General features: G+C 46.4%; 1 protein-coding gene across 7 annotated transcripts in view; it reads right to left on the bottom strand.

Annotated features, from left to right (window-relative positions):
* The window catches only part of frmpd3 (FERM and PDZ domain containing 3), a 698,336-nt gene that overhangs the window by 210,403 nt on the left and 461,499 nt on the right, over window positions 1–26,434 (bottom strand). For 6 of the 7 annotated variants that reach the window (XM_072505444.1, XM_072505439.1, XM_072505443.1 and 3 more), the window contains 2 exons: window positions 24,663–24,817; window positions 1,718–1,820 (listed from right to left, as the gene is read on the bottom strand). In XM_072505444.1, coding sequence (XP_072361545.1) covers window positions 1,718–1,820; window positions 24,663–24,810 — 251 coding nt within the window. In that variant the 5' untranslated portion in view covers window positions 24,811–24,817. Of the gene's footprint in view, window positions 1–1,717; window positions 1,821–24,662; window positions 24,818–26,434 lie in introns of those variants that run through there. The other variant, XM_072505445.1, reaches the window with a different exon arrangement.

The following is a 26,434-nucleotide window of genomic DNA, read 5'->3' as shown; positions in this document are numbered from 1 at the left end:
AAATGCATCAGTGATTGGTTAGCACATACCTTGTGGAATACTTGATAGATTACAACAGCAGAAAAACTGAAGGAAACAGTGGCCTTCATTGTAACACAGGTACAGTACTAATGATTGAGATGGCTTTGGTGTACCATTTGGCACAAGGTGTGAATCAATCTTTGTGCATCTGAGCCTCATCACACACAGCTTCTATATGAGATCAAGTAATAGCTTCTGCCATGCTTCCGGTGGCAATAGAGCAGTGCAGACTTTGTATCAAGCTAATCCCACAGACTACAAACCCTACCCTCAGCTGCTATCATAATGAGGTAGCCCTGACATTTTTCAAAACCATCCCACTACTGATACCTGCTATTGTTACAGTTCCGGAGGTAAATTATTTTAAGCTGAGTGAGACCTAATTCCTACCTAGTTAAAACAATTTCAACAAGTGGCAAAATTTAAGCTTTTGTGTGGTATAAAAACAAGGCTTAAATACACAAATGTTTACATTTTCATTAGCGGTTATACTCAGTATTTGAAAATGGCCAGAAAACTCAAGATAACTTTAATACATGTTACCTGGTTTTCAATTTCTTTCAATTCCATGGTTGCCAGCTGTAATACCCAATAAATTAAACATCAACTTGTTTTATGATATTACTGAAAACATTAGCCCAGATCTTCCAGTCTCCAAATCACTGGAAACCAGATATAGAATCCAAGATGCGCATCAGGATGTTCAATATGCTGACCTCCATGGGAGTTACCCGGGAAGTTTGGACTTTGGATGGGCAATTCCTTTGCTCCCTGGAAAACTCTGGAAAAGTCTTCCGACTTGAGTCGGGTCATTCAGCCAGTTCTGATGTGCTTGCCTGGATAGTTATCCAGGTAATGTTGGACAGAAAAATTCTAACCCAACTCTTGGGTAACTATACAACTGACCACCCAGACTCCCTGTCGAACCACAGCTACCCCTCCGACCCGACTAGCCACCCCGATCGCATTTGACTAGCCCCACCACCTGACTACCCCTCCGACTCAACTTGACTATCCCACTTGAATATCTGACTCAATCCTGAACCATCCACCTCATTTATCTTCTACCCTACCCACCTTCCACTCTACCCACCTTACCATCCTCTAACCTACCATCCTACCACCCTAGCCAGCTGCCACCCTACCAACCTATCCTCCCACCAATCTATTACCCTGCCCATATTCCACCCTGCCCACCTACCACCTCACCCAACTGCCACCCTACCCACTTCTCCACTTCATCCACCCTACCCACTTATCCACCCTTCCATCCTGCTCACACACTTATTCACCCACCCACACTGGACATTCAAACTTACTTTGTTGACGCTAGTGCCATAAAAAGGGTGTGTGGCTCGTCTTTCCCTGATGCTCCTGCGCCAGGATGAAACCCTTTGATTGAGGGTATGCTCTGCATTGCTGAAGAGGTTGGCCTGGGAAGACCCAGCCAGAAATGTGGAGCAGTGTCAGGAGCAACGCTGCAATCTGATAGTGATTGCCATTTTGTGTAAGATCAGTCTCAAAGGTTTAACAGTCCAGCTTAAAATCATCAATGTCTTACAATATTTTATGCAACTTTTTTGAAAGATTAGGTATCTTAGCGTCTATTCCCAGAGACCTGATTATGGCAGGTAAATGGTCATTTATATAAGTATAATTTGTTGTTGTTAAACTGGCTGAACAAACAAATGATTACCTTACAAGGTCTATGACTCTTTCCCTCGGGGCACTGCTGACGCCCTCGTCATTTATGGCTAGAATCTGATCGCCTGGTATGAGTCTGCCCACCGATGGACCGCCTAACAGAGAAATACAGACATTTACTCCAAACAGAAATTGGGTTAACCCCTGATGAAATAATTAAATATATAAAGGTGTTTTCTAGCCAAATAAACCTATAGGTTCTTGTGTTGATAGTTCAACCCGGCAAGGACTCTCACTGTGAAAGATTACATGATAATCAAATGATGCAGTTTTTGAAATTGCATTGTGCAATATTAGCATAACACTTAACTGGGGTCTTTTTGACCTGATGCAATAGTGTAAAATGGGTGATGGCAAATCCGCAGCGCATTTTTCATCTCCATCCAATAACTATTTCAATTGAAGGTAATTAGGAAGGCAAAGACCAAACATGAAAGTATAGATATCAAAGAATATAAAAAGAAACAGTGAAGTATTAAAAAGACACATCAGTAACAAAAGGAGTATTAACATGGGAATAGGGCCATTAAGGGATAAACAGGCTAACCTCACAGGGGATGCTGCTAAAATAGCGGGGATACTAAATCGATACTTTGCCTCAATTTTAACTGATAAGGGGGAAATTTTAGTAGTAGTAATCAAGAACTTCTGCACTACTCTAATTATAATGTCCTCTTTGTCAGTGAAATTTGAGGCAACGATTTAACATCTCTATGGAATAGGCAGTGTGGGCCGTAGGAAATTAAATCACTCGAGAAGATTGTTCGTAGTGAGGCCAATCCTCGGAATGAGGAGAGATGAAAGACAAGAAAGTCAATAGGGAGATTATAACTGTTAAGATAATAAGAAAGGAACAGTTGCAGAGGACAGGAGAACAGCGGTGGGATTCCCCGTCCCGCTGTGCCACATTTCTGCCTCAATTCACCGGCGGGATTCTCCGTTACTCCGGCCGGTCAATGGGGTTTCCAATTGTGGGGCAGCCCCACGCCATCAGGAACCCCCCGGGTACCGGCAAAACAGAGCATCCCGCCCCAGTTTCTTCCAGAAGGGATGGAATTGATTCAGGTGTCCTGGTGGCTTTTATGTCAGTAGTGGGAAAGACGCTAGACTCCTGAGAAGGTTCCAGAATGCCCAGCAAAGGGAAACATTCTTGCTGCATCTCACCTGGAAAGTTCTGGAAGGATTATTCTGCTTCAATGAGACCACCTCTCATTCTTCTAAATAAAGGCCCAGCCTCCTCAATATCTCCTCATAGGACAATCCTCCCATCCCAGTGATCCATTTGGTAAACCTTCATTGCATCCTCTCTATAGCAAGTATATCCTTCCTTAGGTAAGGAGACCAAATCTGGACACAATACTCCAGGTGTGGTCTCACCATGGCTCTTTACTCCTTCCACAAATCCTCTTGCAATAAAGGCCAACATTTGCCTTCCTAATTGCTTGTTGCTAGCTTTTAGTGACTTATGAACAAGGACACCCAGGGCCACTTGGACATCAACACTTCCCAATCCCTCAGCATTTAAGAAATATCCTGGATTTTTGTTTCTCCTACCAAAGTGGATAACTTCATACTTTTCCATATTTTATTCCAGCCGCCATGTTCTTGCCCCTTAGTAGTGCAGATGTTCTTGATTACTACTATTATAATTTCCTCTTCATCAGTGAAAATTGGGGCAAAGTATTGATTTAGTATCCCTGCCATTTTAACAGAATCTCCTGTGAGTTTTGCCTATCTAAATCCAGTTGAAGTCTCTTTGCTTCCTCCTCACAATTGACATTCCCACCTAGTTTTATGTCATCAGCAAACTTGGAAAATTACATTTGGTCCCTGCAAACAAATTGAAATAAATGGTGAATTGTTGGAGCCCAGGCACTAACCCTTGCAGTGCCCCACTAGTCATAGTGTGCCAACCTGAGAATGACTTGTTTATTCCTACTGTCTGCTTTCTGTCTATTAACTAATTCCCGATCCATGCCAGTATATTACCCCCAATCCCATGTGCTTTAGTTGTCTTTACTAACCTCCTGATTGAAGTGGAAATGCCGGCGTTGGACTGGGGTGAGCACAGTAAGAAGTCTTACAACAGGTCCAATAAGTTTGTTTCGAATCACTAGCTTTCGGAGCATTGCTCCTTCCTCAGGTGAATGAAGAGCTGGGTTCCAGAAACATATATACAGATAAAGTCAAAAATGCAAGACGATACTTGGAATGCAAGTCTTTGCAGGTAATTAAGTCTTTAGGTCCAGACGGAGCAACTGGAGAGAGGGATAATCATAGATTAAAGAAGTGTGAATTGTCTCAAGCCAGGCCAGTTGGTAGGATTTCGCAAACCCAGGCCAGATGGTGGGGGGGGTGAATGTAATGCGACAAGAATCCGAGGTCCCGGTTGAGGCCGTACTCATGTGTGCGTAACTTGGCGCTAAGTTGATGCTCGGTGATTCTGCATTGTCACGCGTCCGGAAGGCCACCTCTGGGGAAGAACCGCACCGACCTTCTCAGAAGACAAACACGGGACACAACCGACAGAGTACCCTTCGTCGTCCAGTACTTCCCTCGAGTGGAGAAACTATGACATCTTCTTCGCAGCTTTCAACACATCATTGATGAAGCTGAACATCTTAACAAGGTCATCCCCACACCCCCACTACCGCGCAACCTCAAACAAACCATAGTTTGCAGCAAACTACCCAGCCTTCAGAACAGCGACCACGACACCACACAACCCTGCCATGACAATCTCTGCAAGACGTGCCAGATCATCGACATGGGTACCACCATTACACGTGAGAACACCACCCACCAGGTACGTGGTACATACTCGTGCGACTTGGCCAACATTGTCTACCTCTTACGCTGCAGGAAAGGATGTCCCGAAGAGTGGTACATTGGCAAGACCATGCAGATGCTGCGCCAACGGATGAATGGACATCGCGCAACAATCGCCAGGCAGGAATGTTCCCTTCCAGTCGGGGAACACTTCAGGAGTCAAGGGCATACAGCCTCTGATCTTCAGGTAAGCATTCTCCAAGGCAGCCTTCAGGACGGGCGACATCGCAGAATCGCCGAGCAGAGATTTATAGCCAAGTTCCGCACACATTTGTACGGCCTCAACGGGTACCTCGGATTCATGTCGCATTACATTCACCCCCCCACCGTCTGGCCTGGGCTTGCGAAATCCTATCAACTGTCCAGGCTTGAGACAATTCACACCTCTTTAACCCGCGATTATCTCTCTCTTCAGTTGCTCCGTCTGGACTTGTAGACTTAATTACCTGCAAAGACCCGCATTCCAAGTATCGTCTTGCATCTTTTACTTTGTCTCTATATATGTTTCTGCAACCCACCTCTTCATTCACCTGAGGAAGGAGCAGTGCTCCAAAAGCGAGCGATTCGAATCAAACCTGTTGGACTTTAAGCTAGTGTTGTAAGACTCTTACTGTGCTCCTGATTGAAAGCCTTCTGAAAATCCAAATACACCACATCTCGTGGTTCCCCCTTATATATTCTGCTAGTTGCATCCTTACATCTTGTCAAATGATTTGGAATTATTTCCCTTTCAGAAATCCATGTTGACTCTGCCCAATTCTACCATTATTTTCTATGTTGATAGTTATCACATATTTTATAGCAGATTAAAGAATTACTATGGGTATCAGGCTCACAGGTCTGTAGTTCTGTGCTTTCCCTCTTCCCCCCTTTAATAGGATGGGGAGGAGGGGAGCGGAGATGGTGGTATAGTGGCAGTGTCACTGGGCTAATAACCCAGAGGGCCAGGCTAATGCTTTGGGAGCATGGATTCAAATACTATTACAACAGCTGGTGAAATGTAAATCCAGTTAATAAAATCTGTCATTAAAAGCTGGCATCACTGTTGGTGAGCATGAAGCTGTCATCAATTGTCATAAATAATCCATCTGGTTCACTAATACCATTTAGGGAAAGAAATTTGCCATCCTTACTTAATCTGTCAGTATACCAAGTTTAAATGTCTGTGAAATGAAGGTGAAAGTTATGCCTTTAAAGTGGTTTCACACAGTCAATTTCATTGCCTTTTGAGGTATTTTGTAGTATTGAAGGCACTATGTATGGCTAGGAGGCTGAATGCTTTGAGCTGGATTGTTTTCATTGAAATTCACACTCCATTTCCAGCTAAAACATTGGGCTGGATTCTTCCTTCCGGCCCGCCACAAGAAAGCCACGGGCGAGACACCAACTACGGAGAAATCCATTTACCTCGGGCTGGATTCTCTGGTCGCCGGGCGGACGCAGCCAGAGAATCCTACCCATTGTGAGTGACAGCTCGCTGGAACTTCAAAGCAATTAATCAGATTGTTTATTTTTATAGCTCTGCAGGGATCCAATAAGTTAGGGTACACAGACATTTTAAAGGGTTTAGGAACGCAGATGAGATTATTTTCACTTCATCATTAGGGATGTGCATTTACGAGAGAATGAGTGACTGCCTAAATGGTATAGGGGTACAGATGAGCACATTTGCACTTTATGTAGGGAACTTTTTAAACTGTTACATACTGACCAACTGTTTAATAGGTTTAAAGGCTGCAGATGGGGAGAGCAGCCAACTTTATCCCAGGGGAGATCCCGACCTGAGTCCCTCCAGCACAAGCACCAGTAATGACCCCTCTCGGTACCCTGTCGGCTATTGTTTGGAAGATACTTACCACCTTGTCACCCTTCAGACTGCAAGCCACCAGGCCCATGCTCCTCAATACTTGCACCAATTCACGCCAGCGGCACTCTTGGCTGGAGGGGCCGAAGCATCCCACCGAGCTTGTGAATGGTGCGTCCTGCTGGCCAATGACATGAAAAATCGCTCTAATGAGTTATTTGTATGGTCCCGACGAGGTGGAGTGGGAAACCCGACTGAGCCGTTGGGAAACCTATGCGGTTGGCATGGAGACTCACGACCGGTTTGCCATCTGGCACAAATATCGATTTTGTCCCACGGCGGGATTCTCCACCCGGTTACGATTCCCGATCTTAGCGGCAGAGAATGGAAAACCCTGGCCAAAATATTTTAGTTTCTCCGCTATTTCCTTATCCCTCCTTATAAATTCTCCTAACTTTGACTGTAGTGGGCTCACATTCACTTTTGTTAATCTTTTCCTTTTTATGTATCTATAGAAGTTTTTACAGTCTGTTTCTATACTTGACCTTCATATTCCATTTATCTTTCTTTATCAGTTTCTTGGTCCTCATTTGCTGAATTCTAAAATGCTCCCATATCTATTTGGCATCTTTTTTAGCCCCTTCCTTTGATCGAATACAATCATAGAATCCCTACAGTGCAGAAGGAGGTTTTTCGGCCCATCAATTCTGCACCGATTCTTCGAATGCGCACTCTACCCACTTACATCTTTGGACTATGGTAGGAAACCGGAGCACCCTGAGGAAACCCACGCCGACAACAGGGAGAAAGTACAAACTCCACACAGACTGAGGCTAGAATTGAACACAGGTGCCTGGCGCTGTGAGGCAGCAGTGCTAACCACTGTGCCGCCTTGAACTTCGCCATGGTTGTATCACCTTTCCTGTTGGGCTTTTGTGCCTCATAGGAATATAATTTTTTGTAAACCTTTGTTAATTCTTTAAATGCTAGCCAATGCCCAGCTACCATCATAACTTTTAAGGTAGTTTCCCAATCTATCATAGCCCCTCATACCTTTGTAGGTTCCTTTGTTTAGATTTCAGACCCTAGTTTTGGATTGAACTGTTAAGGATATGGTTCAGTTTATGAAAGGGTTAAAAATTTAACTTAAATAAAATACATCTGCAAAAAATCTCCTCTGTGAGAAATACATACGTATGGGGCGCAATTCTCAAAAATGGAGACTAAATGTTCACGCTCATCGTGAACGCCGTCGCGTTCACACAGGGGGCCAGCACGGCGCTGGAGCAGTTCACGCCGCTCCAGCCTTACATGCTGGTGTGGACTGGGGGCGGCGCCAACCCACGCATGCGCAGTAGCGAAGCGCCAACCGACGCATGCGCGGTACACTTGCGGAACGCTCCGGCCCTGACGCAACATAGCGCGGGGGTTCTGGGGCCGGAAGCGGGACAAAGTAGGCCCGGGGAGGAGAGGCCGGCCCGCCGATCGGTGAGCCCCAATCGCGGGCCAGACCCCATCGGAGGCCCGCTCGGTGAAGGAGCGCTTTTCCCCGCCCCACAGGCCGCCTCCCGACCCTTGGCACAGAGTTCCCGCCGGCAGCGAACAGGGGTGAACGGCCGTTTCCACGCAGCCACTCGGCCCATCCGGGCTGGAAAATCGGCGGCCCGGCCGCAGACAGCAGCCCGCGACCAGCGCCTCGCCAAACACGCCAGTGCAAATGGCGCCAATTCTCCCCACCTCGGAGAATCGTAGTGGGAAGATTATTGATGAAGCAGCTAAACTTTGCTTGGCCTAGGACACTGCCTTGAGACACTTTTCTGAGGCCTTAGGGCTGAGATGATTGGCCTGGAACATCCACAGCAATCTTCCTTTGTGCTAGGTATGACTCCAGCCAATGGAATGTTTTCTCTGATTCCTGTTGACTTCAGTTTAATCGGGCTAATTGATGCCACACTCAGTCACGTGCTGCCTTAATGTCAAAGGCAATCACTATCTGGGTGTGCTTTACTGTCTGAAAGGGTTTCCAGGGTAAAGGAGGGTGAATAGGGATAGTCCGCCACAGTCACAGAGGGCCCCAGTTGTGACGTTAATGAGGGCTGTTTTGTGCTATGGCAGCATTGAAAATCTGAGTGGAAAGATTCACTTGGATTTACAGGAAAGATGAACATTGATTTGAAAGATGACATCACAGGGAGAATGATTCCCCCTTATTAGGAATGCATCTTTGTATTTGAGATGTGATTCGCTTGATCAGGAAGTTAGACTAATGGAAATTGAATAATAGCAGAAAGTGATTTTGAATGTTTAAGTTTGGAATGATTGGAATTGATGCCCTGATGCCCTTGTGTAAAGAGTAGTATTAAATATCAAGGATGAAGATAGAAAAGAGCTTGCATTTGTATTGTACCTATCACAATATCAGGACTTTTATTTTGACGTGTAGTCACTGTTGGAACAAATAGAAATCTGGCCACCAACATGTGCACAGCTAAATACCACAAAAAGCAATGACATAAAGACCAAGTAATCAGTTTCAGTAATGTTGGTTGAGGGATAAATATTTACTAGGACTCCTCTAGAATTTTGCAGCTCTTCTTTGAATGGTGCCATGAAATCTTGTGTACCTAAGACGGCAAATAGCTCCTGGCTTGAATTTTATTTTGAAAGTCAACATTTCCAGTAATGTACTGTCAACCCAGATCATGTGCTCAATCAAGTCTAAATTGTAGAGCTTAAACTCACAATCATCTGACTCGGAGGCAAATATACCTATGAGCCAAAGCTGAAATCTTATGTAACAAAGGTAATTTAAATTACTTTAAATATCACCATGTTGGAAACTTTGACAACAAAGTATATTATAATTCTTTTCACAGGGAGAGAATACTGGAATTTTTAAATTACAAATCAATGAGAAGACAGTTGAGGGTTGGTGCTGCAATTGAGGGTTGCCAGTGGGAAGTGATGTTGACATGGAATACAAGTTGGGAAATCGAATGCCTGGAGCGCTCCTTGTGAACACCATTCCTCAATCACAGAATCAACCTTTTGGTCCACTGTAATTTTATATAATGAAAGAAAACTGGAAGGAAGGCGGAAAATTGGACTACCATACAATGGGGATGAATGGGAAGTAGTTTGGCCCATTAGAATTCTTCACAATCAGTTTGGATGAAGAGTGGCTTGGTACAATGGGAATGAACGGGAATTCTGTTTTTAGGCAACAATTGGACTCGCATTATGATTGCCTTCATCGATGTGACTGTAAGTAATTTTTAAATATAAATTTTAAAAATTGCTTTTAAGCAATTTCATAGAATTCATAGCAGATTCACTGGGATCACCAAGCTTCAAGTGATGTAAGTTAATCATAATAAAAGTATTAATTTTAGAGAATTGTGCTTTTCTGTAGTTAAACGCCTTTTGGACAAAGTGTTTTTTCCCTCTTTATTGCTCATTTGAATCTCTTTCTTCCTCCTAACTCCACTTCAAACCTTCCTCCAGTCCGAAAAAACTATCTTCATTAACCATCTTCCAAAATTCCCTATTTTCTGGAAAGGACCCAGCAGATTTGAAAATGACAAAAAAAAGGAGATAGAAAACTAGAGACTACAGGACAGTGAGCAGCCGAACATCTGCCATTGGTAAAATGCTGGAATCCATTATTAAGGAAATAGTAGCAGGACATTTGGAAAATCATAATACAATCAAGCAAAGCCAACAGTTAGTATGCAGGTACACGTAAGTATGCAGATGAAATGGTGGAGTTTATTGCAAGGAGAATGGAATATAAAAGTAAGGAGGTTCAAGACCTTGGTGAGACCTTGCCTGGAGTATTCTGTAGCGCTTTTGTCTCCTGATTTGAATAGGGATATAACTGTGTTAGAAGCAAATCAGAGAAGTTTCACTCGACTCATTCCTGGAATGAGGAGCTTATCTTGTGAAGAAAGGTTGACCAGGTTGGGCCTATACCCATTGGAGTTTAGAATAATGAGGTGATCTTATTGAAACATAGAAGATCCTGAGGCTTGATAGGGCGGATACTGGGAGGGTGTTTCCACTTGTGGGGGGAACTAAAGCTAGGGCACACAGTTTAAAAATAAGAAGTCTTGTTCTTAAGACGGAGATGAGGAGAATTTATGTCTCTGATAGAGTTGCTAAAGGGGAAGCAGTAGATGCAGTATAACTGGATTTCCTAAAGACATTTGATAAGTTGCCACACAAAAGGTTAATGGGCAAGGTAAGGGCAAGGTATGGACAGAGGATTGGTTCATGGATAGTGTGGTAACGTGACCCTTTTAAGAGGCCATCCCTTGCGGGCCATGTGACCTATCGTCCGTGAGAGTGGGAACCCCAGCCAGTGGGGAAAGTGCACGGGGTCCTTGGAGCAGGGGCCTGGGCAGTATGGGCCTGGGAGTCGTAGAGCGAAGATCTTTTTGAGAGACAACTCTGCCTGTATATAATTAACCTTTCTTCTGTTCCCAATAAACCCCTCTTGTAAGACAAGATGCCGCCTCATGTTGCCTCAAGCCACTAAATTGGCGACGAGTATAAATCGAACAACAATCGCAAGTCTCAGAATTCGTGGGAAAGGGGTTGCATTGGGAGCTTCCAAGAAACAAAGAAAAACAAAGTCAGCATAAAAACAGGGTGAAAAATCGTGCCTAAATTAGGCAAAATATGTCTGTTTGCCGGGGGGGGGGGGGGGGGGGGGGGGTGTGAGGAGCAAAGACTGGTGCCGCTATATTGAACGGCTCTGGTGCTTCTTTACAACCGCCAACAAGATCACAGGTGAAGATAAGAAAAAGGTCATTTTGTTAACAATTTGTGGTCCCCAGACCTCCAAGCTCATAAGGAGTTTAATGTCCCCGAGGCCCCGACCAACACAAAACCATTTGACCAATTGGTGACGCTTGTGAAAGAGCACTACAACCCCAGACCCTCCATCATACTGCAGCGCTATAAATTTATTTTGGCTGTCAGGGACCCAGGAGAGATGATTTTGGCGTTTGTTGCAAGACTCCGCCAAACGACTGAATATTGCGAATTTGGCATGGCACTGAGTGACATGCTGTGTGACCATCTGGTATGTGGCATCAATAACATCAATGTACAATGGAAAGTGCTGGCTGAGACAAAGATCTCCCCGGATAAGGCGATTGAAGTAGCCCAAGTCACCGAATGCACTGAGAAAGGCACTGCAGAGCTTCAGTACCTGCAGGAGGGTTAGGTAAACCAACAGTGGAGTGGAATGGCAGCAAGGCATGCACCCAGATTGGCAGGCTTAGAGGGAGCTCAGCCGCAATCCCAAGAGCAGGATTGTAGTCAGAGGTTAAGAAGGACCGTTAACCCAAATATTATGATGAATATTGTATTGCGGGAGAGATCACCCCCAAGAAATGTGCAAGAATGGCTATGCCACATCAAGATAAACCAATTAGAAATCAGTGTTTTTCAGGAAGGGTTGTGCAACCATAAACATGTGTTTCAGAACGGGCTAGGCTGAATTTGAGGGGTAAAGGCCAAAATTTACATTAACCCTGAATCCACACCAAAAGTGTTTCAGGGTGAGGCCAGTCTTTTTTGTCTCAGCCTTTATTGTACATAGTCAACTATAAATTACCCATGAGAGATTGGATAGAATCATAGAATTTACAGTGCAAAAGGAGGCCATTCAGCCCATCGAGTCTGCACCAGCCCTTGGAAAGAGCACCCGACTTAAGCCCACGCCTCCACCCTATCTCCGTAACCCAGTAACCCCACCTAACCTTTTTGGACACTAAGGGCAATTTATCATGGCCAATCCACCTAATCTGCACATATTTGGACTGTGGGAGGAAACTGGAGCACCCGGAGGAAACCCACGCAGACACAGAGAGAACGTGCAGACTCCGCATAGGCAGTGGCCCAAGCTGGGAATCGAACCTGGGACCCTGGAGCTCTGAAGCAACTATGCTAACCACTGTGATACCATGCTGCCCACAGACTTGGATTGTTTTCCTTGGAGCAGAGGGGGGACATGTTTGAGATGTATTAAATTATGAGGGGCATAGATAGAGTAGACAAGAACAAACCTTTCCCCTTGGTGGAGGGGTCAATGAACAGGGGGCATAGATTTAAGGCAAGTAGCAGGACGTTTAGAGGGGATGTGAGGTAAACCCTTTCACTCCGAGGGTGATAGAAATTTGGAATTTGCTGCCTGAAAGGGTGGTGGAGGCAGAGACCCCCATAACATTTAAGAAATATTTAGATGTGCAGTTGCGATCCCAGGGCATACAAGGCTAGGGCCAAGCTACCACTGACATAAAGCAGAAAGTGGACATAAACAGGGCTTTTTGACGTTGACAGGCAGTAAAGTATCATAGGGATCAGTGCTGGTGCCTCAGCTATTTACAATCTATATCAATGACTTAGATGAAGAGAGAGAGTAATGTATAAAAGGTTGCTGATGATGCCAAGCTAAGTGGAAAGGGAGTTGTGGGGAGGACACAGAGAGGTTTCAAAGAGATATAGATCGGTTAAGTGAGTGGCCAAAAAGATGGTAAATGGAATATAATGTAGGGAAATGTAAAGTTATTCACTTCGGTTGTAAAAATGGAAAATCCAAATATTTATTAAAAGGTGTGAAACCTATAAGTGTTGATGCTTAAAGAGTATTGATGTTCAAGGATGTGCTCATACAAGGAATGCAGAAAGCTAGCTTGGAGCTGCAGCAAGCAATTAGAAAGGCTCCTATTTGTTGTGTTTTTGTGAGTCAATGGTTATGGGGTGGGGGGTGTTATAACCCTGCATGGGACTCATCCAGCTGGGGATCATTGTTCCCTAGTGCTGATTGGGTTGTGAATTATCCAGCACTATTATAACAGGTCAGCTGATGTACCAGCTGACAGAAAGGAGTGAGGACCCTGTGATGTGTATTGGAGTTCTGTGTAAATACTGCTGTTATGCTGAATAAACATCATTTTTGTGAACTCTTCGGACTCCCACTTTGTCATTTACTTCATCGGCAATGAGGATGAATTGAGCTGTTGGCCAGGGGGCATACAGGAAAGTGGAGTTAAGTCAACAATCAAATCAACCATGACCATATCGAATGGCTGAGCAGGTTGGAAGGGCTGAAAGATCTACTCCTGCTGTACAAGCTTCACATTATTGTTAAAGGCCAACAAATCACTTTTGCTAAGATTTTCAGCTTGCTGCTGATTGTGAAACTAACTTTGCAGATCAGCATTCTAGAAGCTACACAATCTTTTTTTCTACTGAAAAAACTTTCAATGTTTATTTCCAACTGGAAATATGGGGCGGGATTCTGTGATCCTGAGGCTAAGTGTTGATGCCGTTGGAAATGCCGTCGCTTTTCTCGATGGCATCAACACGGCCTCAGGATCAGCAATTCTGGCCCCTACAGGGGGCCAGCGCAGCACTGGAGCGGTTCACGTCGCTCCAGCTGCTGATCCCGGCGTGAACTGGGCGCTGCACCAACCAAGCCAGCGCCAATGGCGCCAATTTTCCGTTCTGCAGAGGATCGCATGCCGGCGTAGGGGCGGCATGTCGCGATTCGCGCCAGTCGCGGGGATTCTCCGGCCCGGCTCCGGGCTGAGAGAATGCCGCCAATGATTTTTTTGCTTTCTACAATGGGTGCTATTTGGCAAAGTTAGTTTTGCACTTGAATGGCAAATTGACCATCTACCCAAGTGACTTGAATCCTTTGAAAAATGGCACAGCATATTCATATAATCCCAACAGCGCAGAAGGAGGCCATTCGACCCACTGAGTCTACACTGACCCTCTGAAAGAGCACTCAACCTACGCCCTAGCCCCGCTACCCCCTGTAACCATGTGAATTGATCATGGCCAATCCATCTAACCTGCACATCTTTGGACTGTGGGAGGAAACCGGAGCACCCGGAGGAAACCCACGCATGCACCAGAGAATGTGCAAACTCCACACAGAGAGTCACCCTAAGGCTGGAATTGAACCCGGGTCCCTGGCGCTGTGAGGCAGTAGTGCTAACTACTGTGTCTCTGTACACCGCCCATTTTTAGACTAAAGTAAAGATATATTAAACTTTCTCATATGTAGTTTAAAATTGTAATCACGATAAAGAACAAAGAACAATACTGCACAGGAACAGGCCCTTCGGCCCTCCAAGCCTGTACCGGCCATGATACCTGCCTAAACTGAAACCGTCTGCACTATGCAGAAATATGTTACAGCTTGTTTCAGAGAATACATGATAAATGAATATATGACTGTCCAAGAGGTCTGGAAACATTGTCCAAATTGCCAGATCACAGTACATGCCTGCCTATAAAACACTGCTTGTATTTAATGCAATAAAAAAACACAATTTACTGCATATCAACAATGCATCAACAAATTATAGTAAAATATCAACCTTTTAATCTTTTGACAACCATTTTAATTTCATCTGCAGTTTTTTAATTGACAGCTCTCGTGTTCCAATTCTCTCTCCAGCCCTCTGCATAAGATGCTGATTCTTATTGAGGTACAGTTTTCACTAGCCTTTGGAAATTTGAGAAAGTGGTCATTCTTGGAATGGACAGCACACATATGTGCAGTTGTCACCTCATCTCTATGATTGTAGCGCAGTGCCTAAGGCTGCCCTGCTGCTGGCTGCCTTTGGTTCCCATGTGGTGCAGCCAGCCTGTTCTTCTTAAAGGGTATCTGAACGTGCACTCAGTGAAAGGAAGCTGCTGTTGAAAACTTGTTGTAATCACCACTGTTGTATATATTAGGAGATGTGTGGTATGGCCCTGTACTACAGGTAACGGGGTAGTCCCTGCCTGCTGGCTCCGCCCAGTACACGGAGTATAAATATGTGTGCTCCCCATACAGCAGCTATTTCGCCAGCTGCTATAGGAGGCCACACATCTTAGTGTAATAAAGCCTCAGTTGTATTCAACTCTCGTCTTTGTGCAATTGATCGTGCATCAATTTATTACACTAAAATTTTCAGAAGATGGACCTCCGCAACAAGCCGGATCTCCTGCAGCAGGATCCGCAATCAAGCAACGCCAAAAAGGACTTTGAACATTGGCTAGCTTGTTTCAAAGCTTATGTCAGGTCTACACCAGACCCAATTCCGGAAGCTCAGAAGATCCAGATCCTCTACTCGCGGCTGAGCTCCAAATTTTTTCCGCTTATCCAGGATACGCCGACCTATGATGAAGCCATGGCGCTACTGAAAGAGAACTACGCCCAGCGGACGAACACGCTCTTCGCCAGACACATACTCTCTATTCGTAGTCAGCTCCCTGGTGAGTCCGTAGATTTCTGGCATGCTTTAATTCCCCTGGTCAGAGACTGTGACCGTCAGGCCATCACGGCCACAGAACATTCGAACCTCCTCATGCGGGACGCTTTTGTCACGGGGATAGGGTCAGACCACATTCGCCAGCGACTTTTAGAGGGGGCCACGCACGACCTCGCGGAAACCAAAAAGCTGGTGCTATCGATGACAATTGCCTCGCGCAATATCCAGGCCTACACTCCCGGCCGCGCGGCCCACTCTTCCTACGTATCGTGGACTCCGCAGAAGGCCGCCCCACCGGGGACTCCACTCAGCCAATCCTACGCCTTTGCCATGCGCCAGCTGGCCAACCCCGGGGGCACCAGACGTTACTTCTGTGGGCAGCAAAAACACCCCCGCCAACGCTGCCCGGCCCTCACCGCCCTTTGCAAGGCCTGCGGCAAGAAGGGGCACTTTGCCGCGGTGTGCCAGGCCCACTCAGTCGCCGCGATCGCCCCGACCACCACCGCGTACGGACAGTGGGCGCCGCCATCTTCCCCTCCTCGGACCACGTGCGGCCAGTGGGCGCCGCCAACTTTTTCAACCCCCGCCATGTGCGGCCCGTGGGCGTCGCCATCTTGTCCACCTCAGGATCTCCATTTGTCGCCATCTTGTCTCCCCCACGGCACATGGGCGCCACCATCGTACCAGGACCCGTGCCCCCCGGGCACCCCATCGTCCGACACCAGTGACTCGCCTCGGTCACGATTGACCAGTCTTGCCTGCACAATCTAGCCACCGCCTCGACAAGAGTGAAGATCGATGGGCACGAGATCTCCTGTCTGCTGGACTCTGGGAGCACCAAAAGCTTCATCCATCCCGATACTGTAAGGTGCTGCTCCCTCATGGTACACCCCGCCAATCAGAGAATCTCCCTGGCCTCCGTGTCCCAGTCCTTGGCGATCCGGGGGTACTGTATAGCCACGCTCACGATCCAGGGCGTAGAATTCAGCGGCTTCCGCCTCTACGTCCTCCCCAACCTCTGCGCTACCCTGCTACTTGGCCTGGACTTCCAGTGTAACCTCCAGAGCCTAACATTGAAATTTAGCGGGCCCCTACCACCCCTTACTGTATGCGGACTCACAACCCTAAAGGTCGACCCACCTTCCCTATTCACAAAACCTAACCCTGGATTGCAAACTCGTCACCACCAGGAGCAGACAGTACAGCGCCCAGACAGGACCTTCATCAGGTCTGAGGTCCACCGGCTGCTTTGGGACGGCATCATCGAGGCCAGCAACAGCCCCTGGAGAGCTCAAGTGGAGTGGTCAAAACTGGGGAGAAACACCGAATGGTCGTGGACTACAGCCAGACCATCAATCGGTACACGCAGCTCGACACGTACCTCCTCCCACGCATATCTGATATGGTCAATCAGATTGCACAGTACCGGATCTTCTCAACTGTAGACCTAAAATCCGCCTACCACCAGCTCCGCATCCGCAAGGCGGACCGCCCATACACTGCCTTCGAGGCAGATGGCGGCCTCTACCATTTTCTTAGGGTTCCCTTCGGCGTCACCAACGGGGTCGCAGTCTTCCAAAGGGAGATGGACCGAATGGTCGACTGGTACGGGCTGCGGGCCACTCTCCCGTACCTGGACAACGTCACCATCTGCGACCACGATCAGCATCCATGATGCCAACCGTGCCAAATTTCTCCACACCGCCACTCTCCGAAACCTCACCTATAACAAGGAGAAGTGCGTATTCAGCACAAACTGCTTAGCCATCCTTGGCTATGTGGTTCAGAACGGAGTTCTGGGGCCCGACCCCGACCACATGCGCCCCCTTATGGAACTCCCCCTTCCCCACTGCCCCAATGCCCTCAAACGCTGCCTAGGGTTCTTTTCTTACTACGTTCAGTGGGTCCCAAACTATCCGGACAAGGCCCGCCCACTCATCCAGTCCACTCTTTTCCCCCTGACGGCCGAGGGTCAACAGGCCTTCAACCGTATTAGGGCCGACATCGCCAAGGCCGCGATGCACGCAGTCGACGCGATGTTACCCTTTCAAGTGGAGATCGACGCATCAGACGTCGCTCTAGGCGCCACCCTCAATCAGGCAGGCAGGCCCGTGGCATTCTTTTCCCGCACCCTCCACGCCTCCGAAATTCAACACTCCTCCGTCGAAAAAGAGGCCGAGGCTGTCGTTGAAGCTGTGCGGCATTGGAGGCATTATCTGGCTGGCAGGAGATTCACTCTCCTCACTGACCAACAGTCGGTAGCTTTCATGTTTAACAACACACAGCGGGGCAAGATAAAAAACGATAAAATCTTGCGGGGGACGATCGAGCTCTCCACCTACAACTACGAGATTTTGTATCGCCCCGGTAAGCTCAACGAGCCCCCCGATGTCCTATCCCGAGGTACATGTGCCAGAGTCTCCGGACTCTGACCGACCGTAACACATATTTCCTCAGTGTGGTCGAGTACTCCAGATTCCCTTCACCATCCCATGCCTCGACATGACGTCTGCCACTGTCATCAAAGCCCTCAACACCATCTCCGCTCTGTTTGGCTTCCCCGCCTACATCCACAGCGAGAGGGGATCCTCATTCATGAGTGATGAGCTGCGTCAGTTCCTGCTCAGCAGGGGTATCGCCTCCAGCAGGACAACCAGCTATAACCCCCGGGGAAACGGGCAGGAGGAGAGGGAGAATGGGACGGTCTGGAGGGCCGTCCAGCTGGCCCTACGGTCCAGATATCTCCCTGCCCTCCGCTGGCAGGAGGTCCTCCCCGACTCCCTGCACTCCATTCGGTCGCTCCTATGCACTGCGACTAACGACACACACCATGAACGTCTCTTTGCCTTCCCCAGGAAGTCCACATCCGGGGTGTCGCTCTCGACTTGGCTCGCAGCTCTAGGACCCGTACTCCTCCGTAAGCACGTACAACTCCACAAGGTGGACCCGTTGGTTGAAAGGGTGCAGTTACTCCAGGCTAACCCCCAGTATGCCTACGTAGCATACCCCGACGGCTGCCAGGATACTGTCTCCCTCAGGGACCTGGCACCAGCAGGTTCCCCACACACACACCCCTCCGGCCCGGCGCCACCCTCCCCTCCCCCGGTGCACCCAGCAGCAACCCCCCCGGGACCTTCAATCCTCCCCCTGCCCATGCCCAAGGATGAGGAGGATTTCGGCACGCTCCCGGAGTCACCGAGGAGCAGACCGGCACCGGAATCGCCGCCACCACTGCGTCGCTCCCAATGTCAGATCAAGGCCCCGGACTGGCTATACCTTTAATTGGTTCGGGACTGTTAAAGCACCATGTACTGGACTCCAAAATTTTTTTTGCCTCTGTATATTAAAACTTGTTCAGTATATAGTTCTCCACCACCCCCGCCAGACTCAATTTTAACAGGGGGTGAATGTGGTAATCACCACTGTTGTATATATTAGGAGATGTGTGGTAAGGCCCTGTACAACAAGTACGGGGGTAGTCCTGCCTCCTGGCTCCGCCCAGTAGGTGGAGTATAAATATGTGTGCTCCCCATACAGCAGCCATTTTGCCAGCTGCTGTAGGAGGCCACACATCTTAGTGTAATAAAGCCTCAGTTGTATTCAACTCTCGTCTGCACATACTAGTGTTGCAATTCTAGAGAAGGAAGATGGAACACTGGGGCAGCGAAGGAGCTCCAGGTTCACAGATGCAAAACCAGAAGATTTAGTGGTGAAAATGGAGAGGAAGAAAAATGCTATAGTTCCGCTGGAGAACAGGGGATCCTCAAGGAAACCCTCAGAAGGGATTAGGATCGAATAGTCAGGGAAGTCAATTCCCAGCATATGGACCAGAGGACCAGACAGCATTTGCACAAGAAGTCTAATGATCTCTTGCAGGAGGCCCCAGTTAGTGAATGCATCTTCACATGACATCTCCCATCCCCCCCTCCTCCAGCCTCTCACTCTGTTCAATGCATGACACCCCTATCACTCACACTCATCAGCAACCTTTGGCATTCAGGATTTTTGCCTAACATCCTCACATATTTACCAATGCTGCAAACCCATCTCTTTCTGCCTCCACACACCTTCAGGTATGCAACTTTGAGAGGCACAAAACCCAAACACAGTGCAACAGGATCATTGACATTCTGCCCTATTCCTTGCAGGACAAGCTGGCACACAATAGAAGAGACCAGAGCAAATCCACTGGGGGAACAAGGGTGTCTGCATGTCCTGACCACTACAGAGGAGATGGTTCTACAAATATTGGGGCTGGCTGTAACAAAGCCTGTGCCATTCAATGTCACCAAGAACATTGAGGATGACGGTCTTCTCTGGCCTTGCGTCCTTCTCAACTCCCAGCTCACCTTCATCCATCTATCTGACATGATGAGCAAGCTGCTGTGGTGAGATCATGGACATCTTGATTCCCACCCCATCTTCATCTCCTCACACCAACCATTCCATTCTCATATTCTGCTTTCAGACACCATGAACTCCCAGCTAACCAGCCACAGCCACCCAATGATGATATAGCAGCATACATTTAAGAATTTGCACTTCACTTAATCTGACACTCTCAGCCACAGCTCAGGTACTAGCACTGTACATACTCTGGAGGATAATTTAGAGTTAGGATCAGCACAAGCTGAGTCATCGGGCATGCATGGGCAGCAGTCAGGCCAGGGATAAAGAGCGGTCTGTTAAACAGTCCACTGAAGGGCGAGGTCACAGACCAGTACTGTTCCAGGGACTCAGAAGAGGGCCTCGATTCTAGTTCTTCTGTGATCACTCACTAACGAGTATAATTGTTCAAAACTTTGTGTTACCGGTCATGGGTCCTTTTTAAAAATAAATTTAGAGTACCCAATTAATTTTTTTCAATTAAGAGGTGTTGCTAACTTTTGGTTGGCTCTTAAATGTTGCCCGTTGTGTCTTTGTTTAATTTGCTCTGTTTCTATAACCTTTGCTCCAGAGTCGTCAGGTATCTTTATGATACCACCACGAGGTTCAAGTTCATGTACTGATCAATAACTCAATACACCAGTTAGTAAGTTTCAAATCAAAACACATTTATTATACACAGTCAATCACTACTCATGCATAGAACTATACTTACTAGACTATCTCTAACACTAAAAGGCCTATACTTAGCTTTGGAACTGGCCCACCGGGTCAGGGGAACAAATGGCCTTTCGTTCGATTCTGAGTCTGCAGGCTTCAAAGCTGGTATGGACTACTAGCTAGGAGTGCCTATCTCATAGTGTGCGTTGACTGGAGACTTACTTGGTTGATGCAGCAACTTAGGCAGGTCAAGTTCAAGGGTTGTTTCGAGCTGCTGAGAGACCCTGCCAAGAAGGACAAATTGAACTTGGGGACTCTATTTTATAGTCCCCAGGGGCTCCGCACCCCTTTGGGCGGACCCCGTACCTGGTTCCAAGTGATTGGACTACGTTCCGATCACTTGGATCGATTTCTCCAATACTGGAGCTGTTCCCTGATCGCTGGGCGGTCCCTAAGTGTCCATTGGCCTTCTTTGTCTTGGCTCCTGCTGGCGCCGAGGAGTCTGGCTTGACCTTGTTTATTCTAACTGTTTCCAATTGTTCCCGGGGATCGCTCATTAATATGCAGATGGTTGTTAGTTTCAGTGCTGTCTGGGTTTCTGCAAGTTCTGACACACAGGAAACTTTGCACCTGCTGGTTTTGCCTGTGTTGACTGAATTTCCCTGCATTCTTTGCGGGTCTCCATTTTAAAGTCGGGAAGTGGTCAACCCAGGTGGCTACAGGGGCAATTTAGCATGGCCAATCCACCTAGCCGGCACATCTTTGTGTTGTGGGGACGAAACGCACGCAGACAAGGGAGAATGTGCAAATTCCACATGGAGAGTGACCCAGAGCCGGGATCGAACCTGGGACCTCGGCGCTGTGAGGCAGCAGGGCTAACCCACTGCTCCACCGTGCTGCCCTTAGTCATGGGTTCTTGCATGGCTGATGAGCCTGATCCTACAGCCACGGGCAGGATTCTCCGACCCAATTGCCGGGGAGGGGGAGGGGGGGGGGGAGGGGCTCGAATCCCATGATGCCTCTCAATGCGGCCCCCCCCCCCCCCCCCCCCCCCCCCCCGGCCATCTTCGCGCTCGACGGGCCGAATGCCCGCTGAGCTCGGCCGAGTCCCGCCGGCGTCGTTCACATGTGGTCCTACCCGGCGGGACCTCGCCGTTCTGGCTGCGGGGGCCGTCCTGGTTTGGGGGAGGGGGGGATCCGACTCCGGGGGGGCCTCCACGGTGGCCAGGCCCGCGATTGGGGCCTCCCAATCCCGATAATGGGGCATCAACACTTAGCCCCATTATCGGAGAATCCCGACCCACATCTTTCACTGCACACTTGGCAGGTATTTCCAGGAGATGGGATTGGCCCTTAGTCTCTGATCGCTAGTATGTTTTTTCAGGCTCCTTTTCTGGGCCATCTCAGGGAATGAATTTACTAACTGAGCAATTAGAAGAGCAACATTTTAATCTTTCATTTTTTTTGCTGAAAACATTTCTGTTGCTTTGAAAAATGTAATATGAAGGTGGTTGTAACAACTGGCTTTTATAATCAAGATTTACGAGGGTTAAACTGATTCTTTTGTTTGATTTCTTTTTCATTATGTGTGGAACAGTATACATAAAGGAGTGATTCCAAGGAAGCATATTTACTGGGAAGCAACATCATAAATCACAAGACCATCTGAACCTCAAGATCGGGTTACACTTTTGCAATATTCCTTGGTATGGGTAGTGTTCTACAATATGTACGAGTTAGCCTTCCCACAACATGCCATCTATTATGTTCATGAATTCTAGATACCTGATTGGTAGCTTCGACTTTATATAAGGAATTCCCAATTTCACAAAGTTAATACAACTTAAAAATTAATTTAATTCATGTGTGAAATGAAATTGCAGCTATTTTTATAACTACCACAGCCACTTTCTGTCAAATGAGTGAGATATGAAGAGCGATTTTTGTAGGCCTGGCATTGGGGGAAGCAATATTTTCATTTATTGGTGGTAACGTGAGGGGGCTTGTGGTTACACAGGACCAGCACGTCTGTCAGAGGAACATGTACCAGATTCATTAATTTCCCTGCATGCAATCGGTCCAAATGTCAGTCAGAGTTGTGAACATTACTAACACAACTGCAGCAAAATGTTTCAAACAACATTAATTAAAACATATGTAAGCCACTTTATCTTCTCCCTCCATTGTTACCCCTCCTTGTCTCAGGACCTTGGGCTATGATCCTACTTGCTCCGGTAGTTACCTCGTACCTCTCCCAAGTAGCTGTACTTCAGTCACAAGGACTGTCGTTATTACCACACGGACTATCAAAGTTGAGTCAGGTCCTACATTTAAGCACAGATTTTCCAGTAGGAAGATATTGGATAACCATCAGGTGAGGAGGGACCATTGGCTGATTCCACCCCATACCTAGCTCAGGGACACTGAGGCCAATTCTATCGGATAATTGCTTCCTTGGCTAAGACCAGCCTTTGCAGCACAGATAGTGGATCAAATTTTGATCTATCCTTGCCTATATGGCTCATTTCCAGATTAGGTAGTGTAATTAACAGTGGAGTCATTGGGAAAGCACATTGATAACTTTGAAAGGAAATATGGCTAATTTTTGATTTGCACTCAGTGTTTTATTTTTCTAAAACTGCTTGAAACACTGTGCTCAGCATATTTATCCAGTGAGTAATTGAATCATGGCGATCTTAGACTCAATTTAGTTGATTGCAACTTTGGCAGTAATAAAGGTGATTTAATTGGCCCAAAAGCACTTGGATTATAAAGGAGTAAATTGATCAAGATTCCAGCACCTGTTTCCATTTTTTTAATGCATTCCTGGGATATGGACTTGACTCTCCAATCTTAATTGGCCTTGAGATGGTGGCAGTGAGCTACCTCTGAATACAATGGAGGCTTGTTAGACCAGGGAAGTTAAGGGTCAACCACATTGCTGTGGTCTGGGGTCACATATAGGCCAAACCAAGTAAAGACGGCAGATTCCTTTATGTAAACAAACCAGTTGGTTTATATAACAATCCAGTGGTTCCATGGTCACCTTTCTTAATCCAGACTTTATTTAATTAATTGAGTTTAAAGCTCCAACTACCATGGTAGGAATTGAACTCCTGTCACCGGATCATTAATCCAGACCTCTAATAACATACTCAGTATGCTACCATACCGCCCAATGACTCCTCTTTCAATTTCATGTGAATGGATGTTTTGTGATGTCAGGGTTGAACTCCATCGTGATGGCTATTGTGATGAAATTGTCTGGCAGCATTCACTACCAAGGCTCACAAACAAATAGTTGTACATTGAATAAGGAATAAGGCAGCTGTGCAACTGTATTTCAGCAAGGAGTCAATACATCAAGTCAGCAGCATTGGAAAAAAGATTGATGGAAGTTACTAAAAATAGAACATGGCTGTTCAAATATAACAAAGACTCCAAGCTTTCGTGCTCCGTTATTTAATTTCAGTTGTAAGCCATCTTTCAACATGTATCAAAGCTTTGATTTTTGAAGGACAGCAGGGATACAACAGTTGACTTATCAAGTAGAACTTATTTTGAAATTTAATAAAGTTCTTTTATACTCTGCAAAGTATCTCAAATTTAAACCCATGACTGAACTATTAGGGAAAGTGTAAAAAAAGGCACGTATCCCACTCTTGATTATGGGTAGGGCAAGTTGGAGCTTGTGATTTCCCCATGGTCAAATATCATGCTAACATTCACCTTGTTCACTCATGAACAATAGCTACTTTAGGGAAGTACTTGCGGGCAACCATTGACTAAGTAACTGCACTGTATAATGAGCCATTGGTGAACGAAATGTAAGAATAATTGCATGGTCTTCTAACATGGTTTGACTGAATAAGGGGAGGAATGAATAAATCCTCATTGTTAGCTAAGGATGTAACCTAGACAATGATCGATTAAATATTTAAGCATAAAAAAAGAATTCTCAAAAACTTTTCATGTCTCACCTGGTGACACAGCTCGTACTATCACAGGTTTCTCACTACCGGCCACAAATCCAAAACCGTAGACAGGGTCCCGTTTAATCTTCACTTGTCGAGTGGCTAAGGCAGATAGGTGGTCACATTCCATGTCATTGAGGGATACTGCATGCATCACATGACTGAAAATGAAGAGATTTATGGTCAATAATACTTTAAGCCACCATTTATTTATTCCACAAAACAAGTGGCAACTTAAGAATTACTTCCTTTTGAAATTATCTTCCACTTTTTGGTTTTAGGTTCCTTTAAAGGTGAAATATTTGTATTCAGAAAACACAAAGACCTTACATACCTGGGATTCTAGACATGTGTTTAACTAGACCATTAAGAGACGAATATTTATTTTTTATTGAGTTGCAATCCTGGTTCACAGCAAAATAAAGGAGAAATTGCTTCCAGTGGCAGAAGGTTTGCTAATCAGAATGCACAGATTTAAGGTAAGTGGCAGAAGAAACAGGTGAGATACATGTACATCAGGTTTCATATTCTCTAAATTTCGTTCAATTTTGACTGCCGACAGTGGATGTTTCAATTTGTTACATATGAATAGTGTCTCGTTACACCAATCACTTGTAAACTTGTGGGTTCAGTTATTTAGACTCGGGATACAAAAGCATTGATATAAATATATAAAGCTTGGAGGTATCCACAGCAGAGCTATGTGTGTTGTGTTCTGCTCAGAGGCCAACATAAAATTGAGGCTGAATCACATGGTACACTTATAAGAACATAAGAACATAAGAACTCGGAACAGGAGGAGGCCATCTGGCCCCTCGAGCCTGCTCCGCCATTCAATGAGATCATGGCTGATCTTTGTGGACTCAGCTCCACTCTCCGGCCCGTACACCATATCCCCGAATCCCTTTATTCTTTAGAAAGGTATCTATCTTTTTCTTAAAAACGTTTAAAGAAGGAGCCTCAACTGCTTCATTGGGCAAGGAATTCCAGAGATTCACAACCCTTTGGGTGAAGAGGTTCCTCCTAAACTCGGTCCTAAATCTACTTCCCCTTATTTTGAGGCTATGCCCCCTAGTTCTACTTTCCCCAACCAGTGGAAACAACCTGCCCGCATCTATCCTATCCATTCCCTTCATAATTTTATATGTTTCAATAAGATCCCCCCGCATCCTTCTAAACTCCAATGAGTACAGTCCCAGTCTACTCAACCTCTCGTCATAATCTAATCCCCTCAACTCTGGGATCAACCTAGTGAATCTCCTCTGCACTCCCTCCAGTGCCAATATGTCCTTTCTCAGGTAAGGAGACCAAAACTGAACACAATACTCCAGATGTGGCCTCACCAACACCTTATACAATTGCAGCAGAACCTCCCTCGTCTTGAACTCCATCCCTCTAGCAATGAAAGATAAAACTCGATTAGCCTTCTTAATCACCTGTTGCACCTGCACACCAACTTTTTGCGACTCGTGCACCAGCACATCCAGGTCCCTCTGCACAGCAGCATGTTTTAACATCTTACCGTTGAAATAATAATCCATTCTGCTCTTATTCTTCCCAAAATGGATAGCCTCACACTTGGCAACATTGAATTCCATCTGCCAGACCCTAGCCCATTCACCTAACCTATCCAAATCCTTCTGCAGACTTCCGGTATCCTCTGCATTTTTTGCTTTACCACTCATCTTAGTGTCGTCTGCAAACTTTGCCACATTGCACTTGGTCCCCAACTCCAAATCATCTATGTAAATTGTGAACAACTGCGGGCCCAACACTGA

The sequence above is a fragment of the Scyliorhinus torazame genome, chromosome 5, assembly GCF_047496885.1.
Source record: "Scyliorhinus torazame isolate Kashiwa2021f chromosome 5, sScyTor2.1, whole genome shotgun sequence".
NCBI lineage: Eukaryota > Metazoa > Chordata > Chondrichthyes > Carcharhiniformes > Scyliorhinidae > Scyliorhinus > Scyliorhinus torazame.
This window is presented reverse-complemented; position numbering and strand designations above follow the sequence as displayed.